The sequence below is a fragment of the Seriola lalandi genome, unplaced genomic scaffold, assembly GCF_002814215.2.
Source record: "Seriola lalandi dorsalis isolate HSWRI2012SDOR001 ecotype SW California unplaced genomic scaffold, Sedor1 jcf7180002054228, whole genome shotgun sequence".
NCBI classification, from domain to species: domain Eukaryota; kingdom Metazoa; phylum Chordata; class Actinopteri; order Carangiformes; family Carangidae; genus Seriola; species Seriola lalandi.
In genome coordinates this window covers 177,879-202,494 of record NW_019524781.1, presented here as the reverse complement: position 1 = coordinate 202,494, position 24,616 = coordinate 177,879, and the positions used below count along the sequence as shown (strand labels likewise).

Here is a 24,616-nt window from a genome sequence, read left to right as displayed (position 1 = left end):
TCTTTGTAACAAGAGACGAGCCCAGGAGAGGACAGAGGAGATAAAAGTCTGGTTCGTAAGTATAAGGACTGCGACACATTTTTTATTTGTATATGTCATATCTGCAGCACACTGGATTTGAAGTGAAGTAATAACTAAGACTTTTACGAGTGTGTGAAGTGAATTGAAATCAAACTCAAAGTCCTTTTTCTAACAAATCCAGCAGGACAATGATCCTAAACATACATGTAGACTAGAGTTGAAAAATATACAGAAACAATTAATTTTGATTTCTCTTTTTAAGTGCAATTTAAATTGTAATTATTTTCTGCAAGCTGAACTCCAGGTCTGCACTGGTGATGTTAAACATGATATGTTTGTTCTATGCATAACCATAATCATTTCTACATGTCTTGAGGACAGGGTTTTGAAATATGCTCTGCACTTTGGCTGCTTAAGCTAATGCTAACAGGACAGGCTAACTCAGGCCCATTTGCCAAGTTTGGGGAAATAATAGTTATTAACTACTAAAAATGGCTGGAGCTCCTACAATGTCCTTCTAATGTGGGTGTAAACATCATCACATTTCAGCTGCACTGAAATCTTGCCGTCACTGTTTCATTAATTTCAGCTCAACAAAAACTGACAGCTGTCTGCCTTCATTTTTTAAATTTTTTTTTATTGCACATGCACAAACCATCATTTTGTACATGTATCGTTTTTAAACCTATGTGTTTATTGTAAAGTAATTTGAGCTGCATTGTTTGCATGAAAGGTGCAATACAAATACGTTACTTTGTTTGTTGAAAAACAATAAAAATGAAAAATGTGTCTCTGCCATTGTACTTGCTGACTGCACTGTACTTGTATGCTTCAGTCTTGATCTAGCATGCGGACGCACACAGACCTGTCTCGCGGTGTCGGTGGAACATGTGAATGTCCATGAGGTTCTCCAGGTTTTCGGCCAGTGTGTGCCGACCCAAGCCGGTGAGCTTGTCAGCGCTCTGGATGCTCTTGGACTGCCAGTCTGTCCAGTACAGCTTGTCCTCGTGCACAGTCAGGCCGAAGGGGTGAGGCAGCTGGCTGCCAATCAAAACCTGTACGCAAAAACAGCAGCAGAGATCTGGTGAGATTCATACACCTCCCTAAAACATCTGTTTACAATGTTGATTCCAAAGGAACAGAAAAACTAGAAAGTAAATCTCCATTTATCAAACTGCTGCCAACTAAATATTTTATTCCTACTATTTAAATTTTACCTGATAAAGTTTCTCAAACAAATCAGCAAAGAAACATGAACTTTGTGAGGATAAAAACGAAGGCATAACAACTTAAAAACACCCTTTACCTGTCGGTCAGAGCCATCAAAGTTGCCAAATTCAATAGTCTTCATGCCAGCGTCGGCCCAGTACAGGCGTTTGGTCTCGTAGTCAATAGCCAGCCCGTTGGGCCAAGTCAGATTGGATGAGATGATGACTATGCGACTGGAGGCGTCCATTCCCGCACGCTCGATCTTCGGGTTGGCACCCCAGTCGGTCCAGTACATGAAACTACAGAGAAAGAATAAGACAAATGAGAAATGATGAGAATGCCAGGATCAGGTTCATACGTTACTGTTTCAATCTTTTCAATATCTCACCCTCCGATCGGGTCGACGACAATGTCCCTGGGCCGGTCCAGGTTCTCCCAGATCAGGACGGTCCGCATGCTCCCGTCAGCATTAGAAACTTCAATACGATCTGTACCTGAGAATCGCAACACATGACATGACTTGACTTGTTGAAATCTGACAGCATGCACTAGTCATGACAGTGATTGTACATGATGCATGAAGCATTACCAGCATCAGTCCAGTAGAGCTTGCTGGTCACCCAGTCAATCGCCAAACCTGCCGGGCTCTCCAGACTGGTGTCCACCACCACCTGGAGATATATAGAAGATACAGTGTTTAGAATTTTTGGTGTTATTTATTCACGTAGGAGAGAAGGACAAGGACAAGGATCTGCTACTGATATTGATAAATCAAGAGTATAAATGAATGCCACTATTTCACAGCTACTATTATTACTACTATTATTTCTAATTCAAAATCTTACTGGAACATGTTTTTGTGTCTCTGTGTGATTTTGTGCAGTGGAGAACAAGGTGAACTGAATCTAACACACGTCAACTAAACGCTACACCTTGTATAAAGCCCCAGTAGATGGCAGTACTGCATTAACTTAAATCCTCCTGTATTCAGCTGCTGCTTCCCTCTGTTCAGTCTGGGGACAGATGAGAAATGATGGGACGTCTTGTGTTGAGTTCAGCCAGAGTATAAATGTCACTGACCTCCTGCTTGGCGCCGTTCCACAGCGCTCTGTTGATAGAGTCGGTGGTGACGTCCGTCCAGTAGATGTAGCCGTCTTTGGCGTCCCAGTCCAGCGCCACGGCATTGCGCACGTCAGCCAGAGGGATGACATCATCGGACATGTCCTCTGTATCAAAGCTGACTCGTCGGATGTCCGTCCTTCGGGCAAAAAGCAGGAACTTGTCAAGACCTGATTAAAGACCAAAGGTCTTCTGTCAGTCTTCTAGGTTTAACAGTGGGGTCAACAGTGAACACAGCAAAACAGCACTACCACACAAACGACTAGCAGGCCTTAAAGGGCAAATCCAACCAATCTGACTCATTATGTTATATTATTATCATTATATCATCATAACTCTTCCCCTCATATAATCATCTAGAATGATGATAAGAAAATGTAGAAACTAAAGGGTGTTCAGGTGTCAAACACTTCTACTTCAAGCAGTGCAACTGTCACAAAACTAACAAAAATAGTCAATATCAATATAAATATCTTATCTAATAAATACCATCAATTTTAGTTCAGCAGTAATTTAACTGCATTGGACCATAACATGCCATTTTTACTTTTAATTATGTAATTTTTACTTTTACCTTTAGTTGGAATTTCACTTGTAATGTCTTGATGTCTTGCCTCTGCATGCTTTATTTATATAATAACTTCAATCACTATGGCACAAACATATCTGTGAGGGTTTATAATAACCACTACTTAAAATATATTAAATATCATTTTAATGCATTCAATAATAATCTAGTGCTAACTTGTTGGCATTTACTGTTACATAAATAAATAAATAAATATATAACATCCACTGAAATATGATACATATCATCGCTATCAGGCGGAAACCTCTTATCTCCATATTTTGTCTTTTTATTTTTCTATAAATTAATGCTATTGATCACTGTTTGTGGGTTTTACAAATATCTAACCAATAAAAAGTATTAACAAGAGTTTGTGATTAAATAATGCGGTGTTCAATTATTTTCATTTCCTGAAAATGAACAGTTTTGGACATACAAGGTTTCCACCTAAACAGCGTTGACATTAATGTTCTGGGTGTTTGGGAACTCACCGTTGGCGCAGTTGTGTTGGTCCACCTTCTTGAAGCCGGTGGGACAGGCACAGGTGTACGTCTTGTTGCTGGGGAGACACAGGTGGCTGCAGCCTCCGTTGTTGGTGCCACAGCGGTTCCTGCCTCCTGCAGGACAGACACACACACACGACCATGGATGTGGTGATTTATGGGGGTTAGAAATTGCTTTTATTTCTTATTTTTTGCATCCAACCAGGGACCTCAGTTGCATGTCATCTTATCTCTCTACATTTTCTGTCTGCCTCTCTACAGCGTGCTGCGAAATCACTCCTATTTTCTATGCTGACATTTTGCTAATTTATTTAATTGTTGAGGACATAGTGATTATCATCTAACAGTGACACTCATGTCATACACAGCCAATGTCTCCAATTAAGATTGTGAGAGAAAACCAAAATAAGATGAAAATGATAAAACCCTGAATTTTTATTTAAACTGAATTAAGAGTATTTTGATTCTTTCCAGGTAAATGTATTTAAAGGAATAGTTCAGCACTTTTGGAAATGTGCTTACTCACTCTCCGCAGTTCATTTGTACATAAAAGCACAACTTGTCGTTTATACATGAGGCTGTGTATGTTTTTTTCTGCTGCTGAACGTGGTTGTCTGCCAGGAACGGGTGGTGCTGACCGTGACTTGACAAGAGCCTCAACCACTGTTGTGTTTACAAGACAAGAGGTTATGATTCGCCCTCTGAGCAGCGCTACCTCGTCTGGAAATAAAAACATTTGTAAAATTAAGATGTTTCTGTTTCAAAAATGAAATGAACTCAACGGCAGAGCTTGTTCTTCTTAAAGTCACAGTGTGCGTCTGTATCTTGAGTCCAGAAGCCTCTTTGCTTTGTTTAATTAATGCAGAGTTCAAATCTGTTCATCATATGAACTAACATGACTTCACTAAATCTCAACCAAAACAAAAAGAAAGTGACTGACCTCTCTGCCAACACAGAGGCAGCTCACAGTTCATATTAGAGTCAAGACTGTTTACAGTGTTTTATCAGCATGATAACCAAAACTTTCTCTTGGCCTGAACTCAAGTTCAACACGGTGTGTTAGCAAAGAACACAAGTCTTCGCTATCGTGCTGATAAAACACCTTGACTGGCCGTTCTACCGCAGCGTCTGACACTAGTGCAACTTATCGCGCTATCATCTCACAGTTCGCCACCGCGTGAGAAAAGTTTCCACTCCTGCGTGTGATAACACCCTAAAGACGGTTTCCCTGTTTTCCCTGTCTGTCCTCAACCAGCTCATCTTCCTCCCTCTAACGCTGAGTCTTTGTTTGATGCTTTGTTGTTCAGCATTTCATTCTCCCGCCTGATGCCCTGATGAACATTTTCTTCTGCTTCAGGCTGCAAACATGGACGTTTTTTATTTAAAAATGGGTCCATTGTTCTCACCCAGGATTTACAGATTTGAAGGGATGTGAGGTAAACAAATGGCCAAGAAAAGGAGCCTTCAAGCCTCATGAATGGAGAACAGCAGTTTTCTTTTGCCTTTGACTCAAACTGAAATGAATGTAGAGTGTAATATAAATCATAATAGTAAGCTCTACCTTTCACCACCCTTTGTCCATTTACAGGACGACATGTTATTGTCAGAGCTTTTTTATAACAAAAAAAATGATGCAGATACTAACATTATTGAAGCTTAAACAACTGAAACAACACAACCATTTCTCGTTGCTACTGGTTACAAGATCAAAACAATCTATTGAATTCCTCCATTGTGATGCTATTGATTGCCCTGATTCAAGGCGCTGCTTTGTGACCTTGCAGTAATTTGACAACAGTGAAAGAAAAAAGATGTTCCAATATGAACAATACAACCTTTGATATAACGTATTGAAAAACACATAACAATGAGTTCTCTGGAGAAACAGGCTTCTATAGTGGTATGACTTCAACGTCACCAGCTGCCAACTGCAGACTGATTCTCAGCAGCGGACAGTAGTACTGTACTTAAGTATATATTTTTCAGAGTATCTGTACTTTACTTTAGTATTATTTTATTTTTGGAAACTTACGACTTTCACCCCGCCGCACCAAAAAGATAAATATGTTCGTCGAGCCGATCACAGCCAACACCTATGCTCTCTGTCATGTTGTGCTGCGGCCTTTTTGAACGGCTCAATTTGAACTTGGGGCATATTTAAGACACTTTAACCCGGCTGTGTACCGACCTGCGGGCTGCCTCTGGGGATGCAGCGTGTGGATGTCCATGGGGAAGTGCAGCTTGTTGCGAATGATCTCCTGGTTCTTGCCCGTGAATTTGTTGGCGCTGTTGATGCTCTTGGTGTGCCAGTCGGTCCAGTAGAGGCTGTCCTCAAATACTGTGATGGCAAATGGGTGGGGCAGGCCTGAAGAGAGAAAAAGAGACAGAGCTCAGAAAGACTAAGAGATGCTCACTGAAGCGTTTGATTAAACGAGCAACAGGCCAAAGACATTTCTCATGAGAGAAGGAGCTGATTTTTTGAGGGAAGTTCATCATCAAAAGTAAACTAACGCAGGCGTTAAGTTTGACACCCAGATAATGAGCAAAAATATTGATTCTGTGAGGTTTATTTGGAGATCTGAAGCCTCTTTCCAAACCGAAAAAATGGAAAGAACAAACGCTGAATTTGGCTCGTTCCTCCAACCCTCTCCAAACATCCTCCCATTCAGCGCTGTGGGCTTGGCTGATGTCATATCTTCCCCATTTAGAGCTGCTTTCAATTACTCTGCCTCTCATCGGCCTGTAGCTGGTTTAGTTGTGGCCGGAGTGTCCAAAAGCAGAGGCGCTCCGTCGGTTTCCTGAAGTAATGTGACTTTTCCATTCAGAATCTTGAACACAACATCAGCAGCAGTCCTTCAACAAAGTCAGACTGATACAAGAGGCTGATTCTGGACAGATTTTCCAGTTCTTGTCTTTGATTTTAATCATTTTAATGGGAGATTTTAATATGAAGGACAGCATTATAGCTTAGATTCTTCCTCCCTTTTGTGTGTCCCAATCCAAAAGATTTCCATGTCTCTTTTGATTATAGATCAGGTCTAGGTTCTATATTAATACTGTGGAAGTATCAAAGCCTAAGTCCACAGAGAAACGCACACAGCCTATATTCAGAACCTGAGCCTTAAAACCAGCCGTCAGGACTTCTGGAACTTTGTGATGTCACAACATTCCTTGGCTCTTGGTATATATATATATATATATATATATTGTGAACAGGACGTCTCTGAAAACATTTTGTTGACTAAATGAGCAATAATCAAGTAAAACAATTAAAAAAAGCACAGCTGACGACAGAGCCCCCACCCACCTCAAACACGTGAGAAGAGCACAGAGATGTGTTTCTAACTTCAGCAGATAATAGGGTGATCATGTAAAAACCCCATCACTCCTAGACTTATAAAGTTGGCTACATTAGTGATGTGCATTGAGGCGTTGAGCCTGCGACTGCGTTCCTCTGTGTAAATTGTTGACTTGTGCTGATAATTGTCAGTCTCTGCGTTCACAGCACATATCAGTGGAAGCCTGGTCTAAACACTAACATGTGTGACAGGGAACTCCCCGCTGATTTGTCTCCAGTGGGAACATCTGCTTGGGGTGACTCTTCCACACTGGTCCAAATTAACAATCTCCTTCTCTCTCCCGGGTTTAATCCCTCTTCCAGAGGAGTACTTGCACAGCCAGTTGGATCAGAGTGCTCAATGGATGGAAAAAGTGATTTCTGCCGCTACATAGAGCTGTGGTGGTGGTGGAGGTGGAGGTGGTGGTGGTGGAGGTGGAGGTGGAGGTGGTGGTAGTGGTGTGGTGTGCGCGCTGGCGCAGGGCTTTTAAAAACAGCACTGCTCATTTAATGACAGTGTTTTACAGTGCAGCATAAATGTCAAGTGGTAAATGGCTAAAACTGGAGAGAGACCAGAATGATAATGAGCGATGGGGATCAAAGTGATTGTGTGTGTGTGTGTGTGTGTGTGTGTGTGTGTGTGTGTGTGTGTGTGTGTGTGTGTGTGTGTGTGTGCTCCAGAATAAGAGACAAAAGTTTATCATTTTAATCTATATATAGGTTTTATGAGCTACTAACTATTAGCTGCCACTGTGGTCCAGGTGAACACTCCTGCATTAGTTTAAAAGAAGAAAGAACACATTTTACTTTCACTTTAAGCTTTGCTAAAAATAAGAAGCAGATTGTATCTTATTAGACATACTGTATATCTGTATTAGCGAGCGCTGGCTGGAACTGCAGCACAGAAACAACAATGAGATGCAGGCATGGCATAGTTTGTTTAAGTTTTAACATTGTGTCCTGACGAGGGAAAATGTTCAAGGGCTGATACAATACAAGAGTTTCTGTACCAATCCCAAAACAATGCTGTTTTCCCTTACTTTGAAAAATATAATTTTTTCAACAGATACCTTTTTTTAATTTAATTTTGCAAAGTAAGACAGCATTCTCAAACGTCCCAGACTCAGGAGTATGTTGAGGAGCGAGGAGTCGGCGACACGAAGACAACAAGGTTTCGGCCGCTCGTCCCCACCAGTGGACAGGATTGGTTCTTCAGTTATTTGACGTATGAATCCTTTCAATCTGCTGTTCAGAGACTGTCATTGTCACTGCAGGTCCAAGGTGGAAATACTCAGTCATAATGTTGACTGATTATTTCATGATATGTCTTTATTATTAAAAAAACAACAACATATGGACATGTTAACAAGGTTAAAAACTTGAGAGGGAGTCTTTAATTAACTTCATTAAATGGTCTAAAATTGTCAAAATTATGACTCAGCTCAGGAACTGTCTTATCAAAACGTTCGTAAAGAGTTCTCCCTCCTCTTCAGAAAGGTCCAGGTGTGTGTGAGGTGATACTGGCTGACTGTGTGTGTGCTATGTGATCTTATCCTAGCATGAGGGAGACAACAGTACACCCCCTTCCCTCCCTGTGATTCATCGACACCTAAAGAGGCGCCTGGTTTTGATATGGTCACCTTCCTCCGTGTCGTCTCTGCGCCCCCATCCCCTCCTGCTCCTTCTATCCGGGACAGCTGGAGGAGCAGCTGCAGCGCCGACGGGGCATCAAACATCCCAACCAGCCTTAACAGTAATGTCCCCTTTAACCTACATGTGGCACCTCCCCGGTCCTCTCACGGCTCAACTGGATCTGTTGCACTACTCTAATCTCCACGTCATCAGCAGCACGACGTCGCCTCCAGCTGGACACATATGACATTCCTCTTTGAGCAAAGCAGCTTTTTATGTCGATTACAAAATGACAAACCAAGTAAAACGACTCTAGTTTAACATTTGTCACGTGTTACACAATCCAAACTTTGAATGTCTCGCCACGTTAAAACAGAGACGTTGACGTCATGACATGGATGGCAACGATATAGACAAACATAACACAACTTAACTTAAAGATTCAAAGTCAACCTGCGTATGATATCAATAGTTAAAGAGAGTCAGATGTATCAGCTTCAGGTAGAGGAGGAAGTTTAGAAGGTTTGTTGAAAAGATAAATAAAAAGAATAAGTTTAAGGAAGTAACACTTTCTATTTTTAAACCCCTACTGCCTGGAACACGTATTATTGTACAAGCCAATACCTTTGTTCCTTGGTGAAATTTAAGATATTATGTTAATACATATTATATTACATGTTAGTACCCATTATGTTATTACTATTTTTTAGCATTTGTTATTCATATTTTGCATTTACTTTGCTGCTGTAACACTGCAAACTTCCCCACTGTGGGACTGATAAAGGACTACCTTATCTAACGGGAACACCTGTGAGCTGAGCTGCTGTCCACAAGGGGGCATCGTTTTATTGGGCTGTTGTCATTGCTTCCCATGGAACTGACTGGACATCCAGTGTATCACCACACAGCAGACGCCTCATTGTCAGTGAGGCATCACCGCGGGATACAGCATTTGTCCTCAGGCAGATGTACTCTATGATCACGACCGTAAATACCAACACACACACACACACAGACCACCCCTTCTCTTCCCGTCCCCCACCTCCAGGTGCACAGGTGTGCAGACTGGATAGCGGCGTTATCCATGACATCCGCCTGCCCTCCAGCTCCAGTGACGGAGGAGCTGGCACACATCCAGTTAGCACACACACACTCACACACACACACACACACACACACACACACACACACACACACTCTCTCTCTCTCTCTCTGTCCGTCTGCCTGTCTGTCACTCTCTCTCAAACAAACACACACACACACAGAACTATAGGTGTAGGGAACCACACACACTCGTTAACATACCTGGGTACAGCAGCTCAGAATGTAACCATGTATACACACACACACACACACACACACACACACACACTCCATTTGTCCTGCGTGTTGTCTGAGCAAACAGAGGCTGTGGAGAAAGGACAGGGCCAATTACAGCCTTTTATCCTGAGAGCACACATCATTAAGGAGAGCTCCATGGGCCAATTGCAGGTGCACACACACACACACACACACACACACACACACACACACACACACACACACACACACACACACACACCCCTGTTCCTCACTATTCTCACATACTTAAACCCTCTTGATGGTCACTGATGTGTTTCCCCTCTTTTTTTCACTTCAAAAAAATCTGAATCGGAAGCCACTCTGTTAACTAATGTTAATACTCCAAAATTCATGATTCACGTAGACTTTTTGTGACCACTGACCTTTAAAACAGCAATTCATGATTCAGAGTCTACTTTGTGCCTGTTAGTTTCAGGACTGTCCCACAAAATCTGCAGAAATCTGTTCATGCATTTTTGGCTGCTTACAAACAGACAGGTGCACTGACTAACCAGGAACTACATGCATGTATAGAGGGACATGGATGACTCAATGGTCTGCCTGCAGTACAAGGTTAAAGAAACACTGATTCATTGCATTATATTGATCTATTGATTGGAAAGACAACTGCACTCATTTGAAAAGATTCCAATTTAAAGTGTTTCTGAACCTGCTCACGTTAACGTCTATTACTGTTCACGTTCAAGAACAAAGAAGCATCACAACAAAAACTCTCAGCCAAGACCTGAGAAACAAATCTTACTGCAACATGAGATCTCAGAAGCAGGCCAGTGCGTGCGTGTGTGTGCGTGCGTGTGTGTGCGTGCGTGTGTGTGTGTGTGTGTGTTTGTGTGTGACAGATTGCTACCCTGCCAGCTTACATCTGTAAATGCCAGATCCCCACTTTTAGTGCACACACACACACACACACACACTCAGGCTTCACTGTAGGAACCAACAACATAAACAGAGGCATGCAAAGCTTTATGTTGTCATTTATGGCGTCTGTGTGTGTGTGTGTGTGTGTGTGTGTGTGTGTGTGTGTACTTCAGTGGTAGGCAAGATGAATATGCTCCTTAACGTAAATATGGCATTGATTAACTCCACATGGTATAATGAAGCGGCCTCAGTGTGCTGCATCCTATATCTAACCCCCTGTGTGTGTGTGTGTGTGTGTGTGTGTGTGTGTGTGTGTGTGTGTACATTTCTTTATGTGTATGTGGTAATTAATGAGCATCTGAGCTCCAGCCAGACCTCTGTAGACCACGCCCCCTCTGTTCCTCGCTCAGAGCAGCTTCGGAGCTTCTTGGATGAACGACTGACAAAACTACATTTCTGAGGTTCACAAGGTCGTTGTACCTTTATACTGATAAAACGGAGGCTTTTTAGGTCACTGTATTATTAAATGAGATATACGAGGGATTAGAGGCCAAAGATCTCCTTTGCAAAGCTCTCCTGGCCGAGTTCTTTTTAGCTACTCGCTCCAGTCCACCTTAAAAGCACTAAACATGTACATAAGGGAGGAGGTAGGGTAGAACATCCATAAACTGGATGGAACCAAAAAGCACGTCCATAACCATAACCCAGAAGCATCTGTACTCAACTGGTTGTCGATACCCAGCCCGAGAGGACAGGTAACAGGTGGGTGTTTACCTTGGCTGATGACGGCCTTGCGGTTGCGACCATCCAGGTCAGCCCTCTCGATGACGTGGTGCTTGGCGTCCACCCAGTACATGCGGCGTCCGGCGTAGTCGATAGTGAGGCCATTGGGCCAGAACAGGTGTGTGTCTGCGATCACCCGCCGGTTGGAGCCGTCCATGTTGGCGTACTCGATGCGAGGCGTGTTGCCCCAGTCCGTCCAGTAGATCTTCCTGAGGAGGAAAATGGGGCAGTCACGGTCAGTTTACTTGTTCATATCATGTGAGACCGAAGCGGTTCGGGCAGAACGGGTTGATCCCCGTGGCGTCCACTTAAGACGAGAGGCAAACAGACTGTTTGTCAAGACACACATTCAAGACACAGCAGATGTCTGATATAACAAAGTCTCCTCCGTCCTCGACATCCATGTCCTCCTCATCATCCCTCATCTGTTCTGACCGGCCTCTGAGAGAAGAACTGCTTTTTTTTCCCCTTTTTTCCTTTTTTTTTTATACATCTTAATTATCCCATGCAAATGAGCTGCCTAATCAGCTGAATGAGTTTTCTAGCTTTAAATTTCTCTGGAGCTTCATCCAAAAGTCTTTCCTGCCACTGAAGCATATGACACAGGGGAGGAAAACACACTTTGCTGCAGCCCCTTTCATGAAATACTTGTTCCACACAGATGCTCGCCTGTGGGCACTGCTGTGCTGCCCGACTTTAATCCCTGCTCTGCTGCTACACTACAACTGGGACACATCCAGAGGGGATATGTATATACATGTACATTTGAAACCATCTGTACTGAATTACATAGATTCTGTGTGTGTGTGTGTGTGTGTGAGTGTGAGTGTGTGTGTGTGTGTGTATATAGACTCATACCCCTCTATGGGGTGCAGTGCGATGGCTCGGGGCTTCTCCATGTTCTGCCACAGCAGCACTTTGCGGTGCGTTCCGTCCAGGTTGGCCACCTCGATGCGGGACGTCCCTGAGTCTGTCCAGTACAACTTGTCATGGATCCAGTCTATGGCCAGTCCACCTGAAGGAGAGAAAAAACATTTGTTTGTCTGAATATGATATCATGCTTTCCTTTCTTAAAGTTGATTATTGTTTTTTACTTATGTTTACTCGTGTTTTTGGAACTCCAGCTTTATGCTTAAAGTTATAATATGTAATTTTTCCATATTACAATGTCTAAAAATGACTGGACCTATGTTATATATTTTTTTGAGTTGTGTTACATGTTCTTACATTATCCCAAATGTTTCCAGCAATTTTCAAACCAGAGAAATCTGTGATTTTAATCATGGTAACGGCACCTCTCACTTGGACATCTGACAATGACGTCACATCCTCTATGTGCACGTGTCCGTGTGGTAGTTGTCTGCCAGAAGCTAAAAGTCGACTTTTCTTTTTCTTAACCACATTTAAAAGATACACTTTTTGTACCATGGTCACTTTCAACTGTGTATTTTAACCAGATGGCCCGGGTAAAAACCTCCTGAACCGACACTGAGGGAATCCAAACCGGGAGCTTACAGTAATGGTGGTAAAGGCAATATCTCCCATGATCCCATGCTACTGCACGACGTCACATCTTTTCGTATTGTTTTGATTGACAAACCTCTAGCAGCAGAAGTTACATACTGAAGTTACACTCATGAGGCTGATATCAATTCTCTCCTTGTCATTTTTTAAAAGAAATAAATGTTGAATTATTCCTCTATAACGAGTTGTTTTCTCTGTTCTTCGTATCACTCCTATGTATGTCTTGATTAGACAAAGACAAGAAGGAGAGAGAAGGAAGGAGAAATCAAAGGTCATATGTAAAAGAAGATAAATGGAGTCACAGAGACTCACAGAGTGAAATATGCTGAAGAGAAACAAGAGTCAGAGTGAGTTCAAAAAGCAAAGAAACACTGTGGGTGAGAGAAAGCACCGAGGAGAGATACAAAAACAAAAGAAACAGATGAGCAGCTTGAATAGTATACATGACCCACTGCTGAACTAGCATATGAACAAAGTGATGGATGAAGTGAAGGAGAGCAGAGTATAATTGGACAAAAAGCAGCAGAGTTGAATAAACGGGAAAAGATGATAAATGAGCCCGCTGTCCCGCTTAAGAAACCTGCATCCTATCGACCGCCGCACCCACCTGGGCTCTCCAGACCGGTGGAGACCACCTCCTCTACGTTGGAGCCGTTGAGGTTGGCCTTCATGATGCGGTCCAGTGTCACGTCTGACCAGAAGACCAGCTCGCGGTTGTGGTGGAAGTCCAGGGCTATGGCGTTCTCCAGGTTGTTTAACAGCAGCGTGTACTCGGAGCGATGCGGCAAAACCTGACGGATGTCGATGCGGTTGGCGAACAGCAGGACCGGCTCTGGACCTGAAGGGGAACGGAGAGACGGACAGGGATGGAGGAGATGTGATTAGAAAGGACAACAGCGAGAAGCCAAACAAGAGGGCGAAAGTTAGAAAGTAAATAAGAAAAAAAATAAGAAAAAAGTTTGCGTCAGGACAGATGGTCACTTTTAATAACAGTGAGCATTAATCTCAATAGAGGTGAAGGTCTGGCTGCTGGCAACTGACAGACAGTCCTGACCTGGGTTTAACTCTGGTCTGCAGTAGATTTATGGGCTGCTGTACCAGGCCTGCGCTCTACCTCCGCTGCATATCTAAATCTAGTCCAGACCCTCCGAATGAGCCGACCTCATTCTGAGTCCAATACCCCGGAGCAGAGGAATGGATACAGTTACTGTTGAGGCAAGTATAAACACTATGCAACCGTGTTTTTATTGGAGGTCAAACCCCAGCGACTCTCTGCGGTCACATGTCAAGGTTGAAACATAGTACAGCGGTTTTTACCCAGAGCTTTGCAGCTGCGCTTGTCAGGTCGGAGCTCATAGCCCTGGACGCACCAGCACTGGAACCCCCCCTGCGTGTTGGTACAGCCCTGGCTGCAGTAGCCTTCTTCGGCACACTCGTCCACATCTGGAATGGACCGCAGAGGCAGAGGACAAGAGGAGAAGGACAGAGAGATGGTGGTGTCAATCAATTCAAGACACAATGCGAAGTGTGCAGAGACACAGCCACATCCTACGGCATGTTACACCCATTGAAGTTTGAATTAATTTTTTGACCTTGCAAGCACATCCCTAGAAATTGAAAACAAATATTGCAAATATTTGATCGTAATGAATCAGGAATTCTGGCAATAAAACTTTCGACTTGTGGCAGAATTCCCAGATTTGGATCCACACCAATTTCTAATCAATAATTTATTTGACCATAGCTAAACTTTCCACAAAGTTCCATGGAATTTGTTCATACATTTGGGAAATGACCTGATGACATAAAGACAAACTGACAGACTAACAGGCGTGAACACATGAGCTCTGTGAGTTGGCCACATTCAGGAAGTTAAAGACAGCGGTTAGATTTTATGTCTTTCCTTGCTTCATTACTCTAACTTGTTCCTTTGCTATGTTTTGCTGCCTGTTTAGTTTTTAATTTTTGTCTTCCTGATTCTTGAACAGGAGTTAGCAAGTTAGGTTTCGTATTCGAACTTTCTGTGTAAGTTGCTAAGCAACTGACGAATAGTCAAACTCTGCAGGGTCCATGAATATTAACACCCTCGGCCTGCTCGCTCACTTTCAATGCAAACTCTGATGCCATATTGTAGCCACACACACACACACACACACACACACACACACACACACACACACAGAGTAGTACCCTGGCAGGCTTTGCCGTCGTCCATCAGTCGGTATCCAGTGTGACAGGTGCACTGGACCAGTCCTCTGACCATCTGACACTTCTGGGAGCAGCCTCCGTTATTCTGGTTACAGTTGCCCTCGTTGGAGCGCGGACCTGCATGAGGAACATAAACACAGCATGCTGATTCAGTATAGGCAACCACAAGCTGTAAAAAAGTATCTGGTGTTGAGCCTTGAAACATTTCTGGCCCACGGGAAGCGAGGCCTGAGGATGTCGGTCGGCCTGGTCCTGGCTGAGGAATCTAAGACCTAAACCTCATCTCAACCATCCTCTTTGAACTTTCATGCCCACCAAGAAAATGAATCCTGGTGTTTTTGGTGACTCCCTGACCTTTCCTTTCAACATTACAATTCCACTTGTACACAAAAATATTAAAAATGGCCGGAGTGTAATGAAATCAGTGAACACATTAATTCTCCCGAGGGGAAATCACTACTTTGATTAATAATACTGTAATAACACCTCCAAACACCCTACTAAATGTTAACTCTATGTGTTAAATGTCAAGTGTAAAATATGTGTAATAATGCAGTGATAACACTTATTACATTTGACAGTGTGATAAACACTCCATTATATCAAACCTAACATAAGAGGCATTGTTCTTTTGACTAATGTCCAACTGATTAAGTTTAATGCTCATATCAGTCTTCATTACTTAAACACTGTTGTGGCAGTCACAGCGGCACTTCAGAGTGAGTGTTGCTTCATATTCCGCATAAGCTTTAAAGGGAAAATTAATCTCAGACTTCATGTTCAGTCTTCATCCTGCAGCACAGACGCTGAATCAACTCACGGCAGTCGTGGTGCGGCAGCTCGTCGGTCCCGTCTCCGCAGTCGTTGGCCTCATTACACACCTTCCTCTGACCGATGCAGCGGCCGTTCCCACACTGGAACTGATCGGGAGCACAGGGAGGACTTTCTGTGGGGATATACGATGATAGATTGTATTGTTGCAGTATTTATCCCTTCAATAACTCTGGTTGTATTGGACGTTTGTGGGCAATGATGTAATTAAAATGAGCAGGGCTGTGGTATAACAGCAGCTCTGTGTCTCCCACTCTGCCACGCTACAAAAAACAGTTGTAGCTTTAAGTACATCGCCAACGTGTATCTAGAGAGTTTAAGTGTTTTATTTTGGATTTTCCATTAACCTCTCCTTCCACATCAGACCCACCGGTGACTCCAACACTTGCTTCTCGGCTTGTTTGAAAGTCTCGTTGAGAGACTGCAGTGTATCCTAACATGTGAGGTTGAACTACAGGGAAATGTACAAATGATGCAAAAGATATTTTGATTTGATGGAAACTGTGCATCATCAAAAATGAACCATAAACTTTTATAAGGGGAATGTTATGTCATTTGCCATCTTGACTCAGGATACAGGCGTAAATTACTAAAAGAAAGAAGCAAAAACCTTCCAGTTTCATCTTTTCTCTGCTTCCTGTTCATTTACATCTCAACATACAGGTCAGTTTCAGTTGTTTGTCCTCAGTCTTTCCATCAATGAAGGAACTGCCAGACTGATCAGTCTGTTGTTCGAAAGCAACTGTGTTTCTCAACCAACAAAAAAAAAAAAAAAAGAAGTGTGTTTGTCAGCAGAGGAGGGCTGTGCTCAGCTGTTGTCATAACTACCACTGAAGCTCGTGTTATATTTAGCCTCTGGAAACAGGATAACAAACACAGTCTTACCCGTTTTCTCACAGCCCTCTTCATCGCTGCGGTCTGAGCAGTCATCCTCGCCATCGCATCTCCATGACAACCGGACGCAGCGTCCGGTACCACAACGGAACTGGTCAGCCGTGCACATGGACGTAGCTGCAGAACACACACACACACACACACAAAAACATTATTACATCATTCTTCGATCAGCTGATTTGAGATATTATGAATGATTGCATCGTTTTCCCATCAAGAGCCTGACATCACATTAAAGACTGAAATTAACACGAACAATCACGTAAAGAGGGAACAGACATATCTGCAGATACACAGCCACACACAGAACAGCTACTCACTGCAGTTCTTCTCGTCTGATTGGTCGTCACAGTCATACTCGCCGTCACACCTCCAGCCGGCGTTGATGCACATCCCACTGCTGCACATGAATTCAACTGATCTGCAGGGCTGGTGGGAGGCTACACACACACACACACACAATGACATTAGACACATGAAAAACACAGCAGACAACAAAAAAATCTTTCACGTCATCACTTTTATGATTTGACTCATTTTTCCTTGTGATAATTAATGTTGAAATGATTATTTGATTAATCAATTAATCTCTATCGGTTTTGATAATAGATTAATTATTTCATTCACGTATCTGTTTCCAGCTTCTCAAATGTAAATGTAAAGATTTGCTGCTTTTCTGTTCAATATTGTTGTAAATCGAATATCTTTGTGTTCGGACTGTTGGTTTGTACAAAACAAGGGATTCGCTATTTTCAACCATTTTATAGATCAAACGATTCATTGATTAATCAGAAAAATAAGTCTGGACCCGAACATGCTCAAAGCTTCACTGTCATATGCACAGAGAAGTCGTCACTGGAGCTGTCCTCTCTGATTGCTGTCCATTGAAAAGAAATATATCCCATAATTGGCTGTGTTTATTTTGACTGCCTTATGATCCTCTGTGACAAGAGATCACAGCTGCCCCACCTTTAAATCTCCTACCACATCTCTACATGTGATCAGATCAAAGCGAAACTCAAACTGGCGGCAGATGAAGACGGAGGTGGACGAGAAGATTAGAGCTGAATCAAACATAAGCATCTTAAATCCCGAGTGTCTGTGAACGCACGTGTGAGTGTGTGTGTGTGTACTTCTTTGACATGTTTCCTCCTGACAGCACGAGTCGCCCCCCCCCCCATCGAAGCTACAGTGGGCGTGAGATAAGGGAGGAACGAAATGACAAGCGAGGGAATGCAGGAGGAAGAAAGGCAAGAAAAAAAAAAGAGATGTTGTAGAGCTTCAAGCATCCCCGTACAGACTTATCAACTGGGCAAGAGAAGAGAGAGATGATCAAAACAGCAGGTGGCTCACCCACAGAGAGAGAGAGAGGGAGAGGGAGGGAGAGAGAGGGAGAGAGAGGGAGAGAGAGAGCGCGAGAGAGGGAGAGGGAGAGAGAGAGGCAGGCTTATAGGCCACAAGAATCAGCGTGGGATGCCGATGAACACACTGACGCCCACACACACACTCAAATGATTCATCCACCCTTTATCTCGCTCCTTGTTGTTCTCTTTATTCCTCTCCCTCTCTCTCTCACGCACGCACACACACACACACGTGTGCGCGCACACACACACACACACACACACACACACTCACACACCACCTACCAACTAATTTCTTTCATCTTTCTCAGCTATGCACCCGAAAGCAGTATCAGTGTTTGCAACACGGCCTGCGAGTGTGAGTGTTTTTGGATATGTGTGCATTCACATAAAAGGGGAGGGAGGGAGGAGGGAGAACAAGAGAGAGAGAGAGAGAGAGAGAGAGAGAGAGAGACAGAGAGGGAGAGAGAGAGAGAGAGAAAGAGAGAGATAGAGATAGAGAGAGAGAGAGAGAGAGAGAGAGGCTTCTTCTCTAACAAAGCGCCCTTCATGTGTCTGGAGAGTCGATGCCAAGGAATGCTGTCTGAGGATGGGCTGTCTTATGCCTCTGTGGAATGCCTCCTCTGTGTGTGTGTGTGTGTGTGTGTGTGTGTGTGTGTGTGTGTGTGTGTGTGGGCTGTGTGTTTGTGCGTGAGTGTGAGTGAGTGTGTCCACAAACTATCTGTATGTTTCAGAAAGCCAAGACGAGAAAAAAAAAAAAAAAAAATGCTCTAATTCTGGACGAATGCTGGTAAATAAAATAAAAAATAAAATAAGTAAATAATGGAAATTAACGTGCAGTTTAAGAAAGTAAAGGGCAGCAGGAAACGAGGAGTTAAGAGGACATCAGGGTTTCTGTATATCTGACGTAGATTGATCTATTATTGGTTTTCGGTTTTCCTGTCAGTCCTTAGTGAAGAATTGAGGATGCTGACAGTTTGAGTTCCTCCTGACATCTGCATCATCATTTATAGACATTTCACAGTTTTAAAGACCTGAACAAACAGTGTGTGTGTGTGTATGTGTGTGTATGTGTGTGTATATGTGTGTATGTGTGTGTGTGTTTGTCTGGCAATACCTTATTAATTTATATCTGACATGTGATGTAGTGTTTTCCCTGCACAGATATTTTAAGCATTTTTCAGGCCTACTGTGTTGTTTTTTTTTTTCTTTCATTCCTCAACTTTCAGAAAAAAGGCTAAACACTTGAGAAGCGAAGCAGCAATTAAGAAACCTGGATGTGGGAGGAGACGAGAGAGAAAGCTCAGTCGACTAACATGACCTTACAGATGATCAAACGATGTTACAAAACCTCAGAGCTGTGCTTATCGCACTGCAGATAAAGGCATCAAAGGGGGGAAACCACCATGTATGAGTGTTCATGAGTGTGTGGTGTGTGTGTGTGTGTGCGTGCGTGCGTGCGTGCGTGCGTGCGTGCGTGCGTGCGTGCGTGCGTGCGTGTGTGTGTGTGTGTGAGAGAGAGAGAGAGAGAGAGGCAGAGATGTGGTGGGCTGTTGTAGACAATGAGCGAATGAAACGAACATGTGAGAAGTCAGGGATGAGAGAACGAGGAGGGAGATTTGTCGGCAGCAGGCAGCGTCTCCGGAGTGAGGAGGGCGAAATATGATAGCCTGTGTTAATCAGGACCATGTCCTTACTGTGTGTGTGTGTGTGTGTGTGTGTGTGTGTGTGTATTTGTGTGATACAGTGACTGAAACATGTAACAGGCAGAGTGTTTTCCAGCTCTGACAGACGCTGTCGAGCGCCCGTCTACAAACAGCAGCTGTTCTCAAGCTGAGCTCAACCGGCCATCCAGCGTTAACATGAGAAATCGACACCGGGCGTTAAGATGAAGTACAGTTGTCAGACCTTGGACGCTGGTAGCATCTATTAAAGCACCTAAAGCTATAGTATTACTGCTCCTTAATGACTGTGTGGGTGTCGTTTGACCAGGTTTGACGATGATCCATCTTCTCAAGTGTGGAGATTTGTCTCCTTTCTCTGTAAACTGAAGATCTGTGGGGATTTCTTTTTGGGGGCTGCTGGCCGCACGAAAAACAACAACACTTCTACAATACACCACATGTCTTCCAAAGAGCTTTTACACCTAGAAACATTTACAAAGATACACTAAGATTATCTCTCTTACAGACAATTTGTTTTTAATCAAAATGTGTGCAGTTAAATTTATTTGCACTAGTAATTCACACACACACTCATTATAATTATAATTACAGGTTTTCTTTTGCACCGTTGTTTTTTTTGCACTGCTGTTGTTTCTTCATATCATTGTCATTTTCTTTATGTGTACAGTTTCTCCTGGGCTGGTTGTGCGTGTTTTAATGTCTACTCTATGCAGCCTTTATATTGCCCCCTGGGAAAAAATAAAGTATCTTGATTTGAATTGAATTGGAAAAAAATCCGATTAAAGCCTTAACTTAAGACTTCCTGTTCGGATCAGCCTATGATGTGCTTTTAAACTCCAGTTGAACTTCAACTAGAGAAAATCTGCAGGTCATGAGGATGTGTTGCTGTTTTGCGACACGTGTGCAGCGTTGTCATTGGGACACATGCAGGGAGAGAAGAGAGTGAAGCAGAGAGGAAGAAGGGATGGAGAGTGGAAACTCTAATTTTAATCTAATGTTGTAACAGAGGACTGATGTCTCAGAGGAGCTTCACCTTCCTCCTGGAGCGCTGCCACGGACCCTAAAGAGTTGTGTGTGTCTCTGTGCGTGTGTGTGCGTGCACGTGGGTTAGGACAGCTGACTGTGAGGTTTACACCAGCAGGACAGACTGGATCAGCCACTCCACTGTAACAATGTGCTTTGTTTTGTTCTTGGACGTTCACCAAGTTTTTGCAACTAAGATCTGAAAACGTTTTTGGAAAGTGTTCCTCGTTGTTCTGCGAGACCGTCACTTTTGCCCAGAGTTAGAGTAAAGACATTTAGCTGGTCTAAATTCAAGGTTTGGACATGTATAGGTAATAACAGAGCGTTAGTGACGGGGGAGAAACATGTTTCCTTTCAGGTTCAACGTTATGAAACACCTGAAGTCAGCGTCTTCATTATGTTGATGGAAAACTTACAACAGTCCGACTCATCCGACCAGTCCCCACAGTCGTCGTCTCCATCGCAGTGGTAGATGTCCAGGATGCAGCGTCCGTACGCACACTGGAACTCCTCCACGCTGCAGGTGGCCGTCATCACATCTGAGGCTGCACGGGGACACAGATGTGTTAAACAGATGTTGATGCTGAAAGCGACGCTGTTTGTCTGAGGCTCTTTGAAGATTCAACTGTTGTGCGCCGACTGTCAGAGACTACACATGAAAAGACGGAGAAGCCCCCCCCCAACTCTCTGTTCAGACTGTGCACGTGTTGACACGCTCTGCAGTAAACTGGTTTAGATGAAAGAAGGTTCCACTTCTTTTAATTTTGAATCATGAAGATGCAGCATGAAGAGATTGATTGGATAGTCTGGACTGACTTTGGCCTGTAGAGCAGACTCGTGTTCAGATGTGGAAACTTTCTTGTTTTGAATCACATATTTCAGCTTTCGAATTTCAGTCTAACTTTGGATTTAATTATTTTGGATATGAGGACAAACGCCTGCTATGATTAATGGCCTCTCTTTTCATCCTGCCACTTCGCTGCCAGAGATAAGTTCCCTGTTTGAAGTCTATATGGAGCACTTGACTCCCTTCTCTTATAAAAACCAGTAAAAAAAAGACAAAAACAAAAACAAAAAAAATAATAACAAGTGTTCTCCGACCTAGATTCTAGAAATCAGGTTTATGCTTCATTCTTTAACGTGAGAAGCATTCAACCCGTCTCATAGTGTTCCTAAACACACACACAAACACACTCAGAATAACTTACGGCAGTTTTCCTCATCCGATCCATCTTTGCAGTCCGTGTCTCCGTCACAGTACCAGTGCTCGGCGATGCAGCTGCCGTCCGTGCAGCGGAACTCCTTGTCTGAACATTTACGCATGTCTGGCACGGAGAACACACAAGTAAAGTTAATAAGAGTTAATAAGTGCAAATGAATGAATGACCTGCTTGCATGCTGGCGTTCTGTGTGTGGTACCCACCACACTGTTCATCACTGTTGTCCCCGCAGTCATTGTCGCCGTCGCAGTGCCAGAGGCTGCGAATACAGTAGCCATTCTGGCAGTGAAACTCATCCTCCTCACACTCCCTGGGAGCTGCAGAGAGAGAGAAAAAAGAAAAGGTTTCAGAGGACAAATAATGAGGATCCTACAAAAGCAAAGAGCACATACTGTGTCAGAATGTGATAACAGGCAGCAGATATTATATCTAAAACTGCGCTGGCATCAGGGGAACTGCAGCCTTTCATGTCAGGCTCAGAGCAAAGGGCCCAGGAGAAGAAACACAGATTTTTCTCTCCATAAACATGGTGAACTCTCCCGAGGCTGCAGGTCTAAAGCTCAAAGACTCCCGTGGTTCGATCTCTGCAAAAAAAGGATGTCTGATCGACAGCACAGCGAGGAGGAAGGCTGAGCGTGTGCAGTACATGCGGCTATGTTCACAGTCACTGACTGATCAGAGGGAGCACATTTCCTACAGTAATGACTGTATTTATTCAGCACTTTTCCAAGACGAGTAACAAATGTCTTGCAAAAACCCATGAAACCAAACCACCTTAACGAGTGGCTGTAAAAAGAATCTGGCGATCCATCCCACAGAGGCTGCGGTCAGCTTGGATTAACGTTGGAAAAAAAAAACACTTAAAACATCCACAGAAATATCTCAGACCACAATCTGAGCATAATCCTCGTCTCCACTGTCCTTGTGTGTGCTCGGGTCTAATTTAACACAAACCGGGCTGAATTGTCCGGAGCATATTAGAAATGTACAAGTTCAGTGAGGTCTGTTTTTACTTGAGTTGGACGTTCTGCCATCAGCTGATCCTGGGACATTATGACAAGAGTCACGAGAACCGATACATCGGTACCAAGTCGATGCTAAAATTACAATAAACAATAACACCATCCCCAGTTCCTTAGATTTTAAACACGGTTTGTATTCAGGACTTGTTAATATCCACCAAACCTGAGACTCAGCAGCTTGTTTTATGTCTCCGTTAAATAAAGTGGCTGCTCTAGGCTACAAAATGTTGTTTCACCAGACAGTTTAACCTTGAGACAAGAGATGGAAAATGCATCACTCCCTCCAGTGAACTTCCAGGACTGTGACATTGACAGTGTTTCAGTTTCAAACCCTTTTCAGTTATCCAAACAACTCCTCCACCTTTCTTCTTTTAATCAAACCTGCATTGATAAAAGGCTGAATAGATTTTCAAAAAACTGCCTTCTACTGTTGCCGCCGCAATCGATGGCAGAGCCTCGCCTTACTCGCCCGGGGGGCCACGCAAACAGCCTCGTCAAGGAGAACCAATGATGGATGGCCCCTGGCAGGAGGTAATCTATAATTTATCACTGCCATGTGTGAGTGTTAGACAGCTGAGACAAACAGAGAGAGATAAGGAGAGACAGAAACAGGAGGAAGCCCACAGAACAGAGCGACGGGAGAAAAAAAAAAAACTAAACAAAAAACAGATCAAGTTTTTCTTTATTTCAGGGAGATTTTTCATCTCTTCTCAGCTGTGTCGCAGCTTGACAGCACGAGTCAAGGCTACCACTGACACACTGCACTTCTGAGATGAGTGACATAACATGAGGCTCCAGGGTCTGTGTGTTTATGTGTGTGTTTGTGTGTGTGTGTGTGTGTGTGTGTGTGTGTGTACATGTTTAGTGCACCTTTGGATATTAAATATTTCTGCATGCACAGGAGATGCTTCCAAGATAGTTTGACTCTCTCTCTCTTTTTTTTTAATCTGTCTGCATATTGGCAGCTCCCCATAGCTAATGTTTCCAAATATCCACGCTTACGTGACTTAGGTCTCAAAAAGGAGTCTCTAAAAATTCCTACTGATGCACGACACGATGGAGGTGAATGAAATCCAAAAACTTAACTGTGCACAGTTTTTCCCAGCGCTGCTCTGCTCTGCACCAAAGACAATCGTCTCTGTGCAAACTGTGTATAGTGAGGAGTGTGAATCATCAGCAGAGAATCCAGTCTGCTGAAATGACCTATATGGTTAGATAGCGGAGAGTGGAGTTGTTCCAATATCCACACTAGTATCAAAAAGGCCTATCTAAGTCTATGCACTGATCTGATACCATGTAATTTAGCAGCTCACACAGGAAGTTGTGCTGTGCAGCCACTGGTGAAGTAAATAGTGTAATGCTATTAACGTTATCGCCATTAGCAACATGTCAGCAATGTCTGCAAAGTTTTAATTTGGAGGGGTGGAACTGGCGTTGTGTTATTCATTTCAAG

General features: G+C 43.3%; 1 protein-coding gene across 2 annotated transcripts in view; it reads right to left on the bottom strand.

Moving 5' to 3' along the window:
* The window catches only part of lrp4 (low density lipoprotein receptor-related protein 4), a 117,389-nt gene that overhangs the window by 13,137 nt on the left and 79,636 nt on the right, over positions 1-24,616 (bottom strand). For both annotated transcript variants that reach the window (XM_023404171.2, XM_087173452.1), the window contains exons 4-21: positions 22,345-22,458; positions 22,130-22,246; positions 21,338-21,466; positions 17,170-17,289; positions 16,841-16,966; positions 15,945-16,070; positions 15,107-15,241; positions 14,234-14,359; positions 13,524-13,754; positions 12,251-12,407; positions 11,384-11,601; positions 5,609-5,785; positions 3,409-3,534; positions 2,311-2,519; positions 1,820-1,901; positions 1,619-1,724; positions 1,328-1,529; positions 887-1,076 (exon numbers count right to left, since the gene is read on the bottom strand). In XM_023404171.2, coding sequence (XP_023259939.1) covers positions 887-1,076; positions 1,328-1,529; positions 1,619-1,724; positions 1,820-1,901; positions 2,311-2,519; positions 3,409-3,534; positions 5,609-5,785; positions 11,384-11,601; positions 12,251-12,407; positions 13,524-13,754; positions 14,234-14,359; positions 15,107-15,241; positions 15,945-16,070; positions 16,841-16,966; positions 17,170-17,289; positions 21,338-21,466; positions 22,130-22,246; positions 22,345-22,458 — 2,691 coding nt within the window. The remainder of the gene's footprint in view (positions 1-886; positions 1,077-1,327; positions 1,530-1,618; positions 1,725-1,819; positions 1,902-2,310; positions 2,520-3,408; positions 3,535-5,608; positions 5,786-11,383; positions 11,602-12,250; positions 12,408-13,523; positions 13,755-14,233; positions 14,360-15,106; positions 15,242-15,944; positions 16,071-16,840; positions 16,967-17,169; positions 17,290-21,337; positions 21,467-22,129; positions 22,247-22,344; positions 22,459-24,616) is intronic.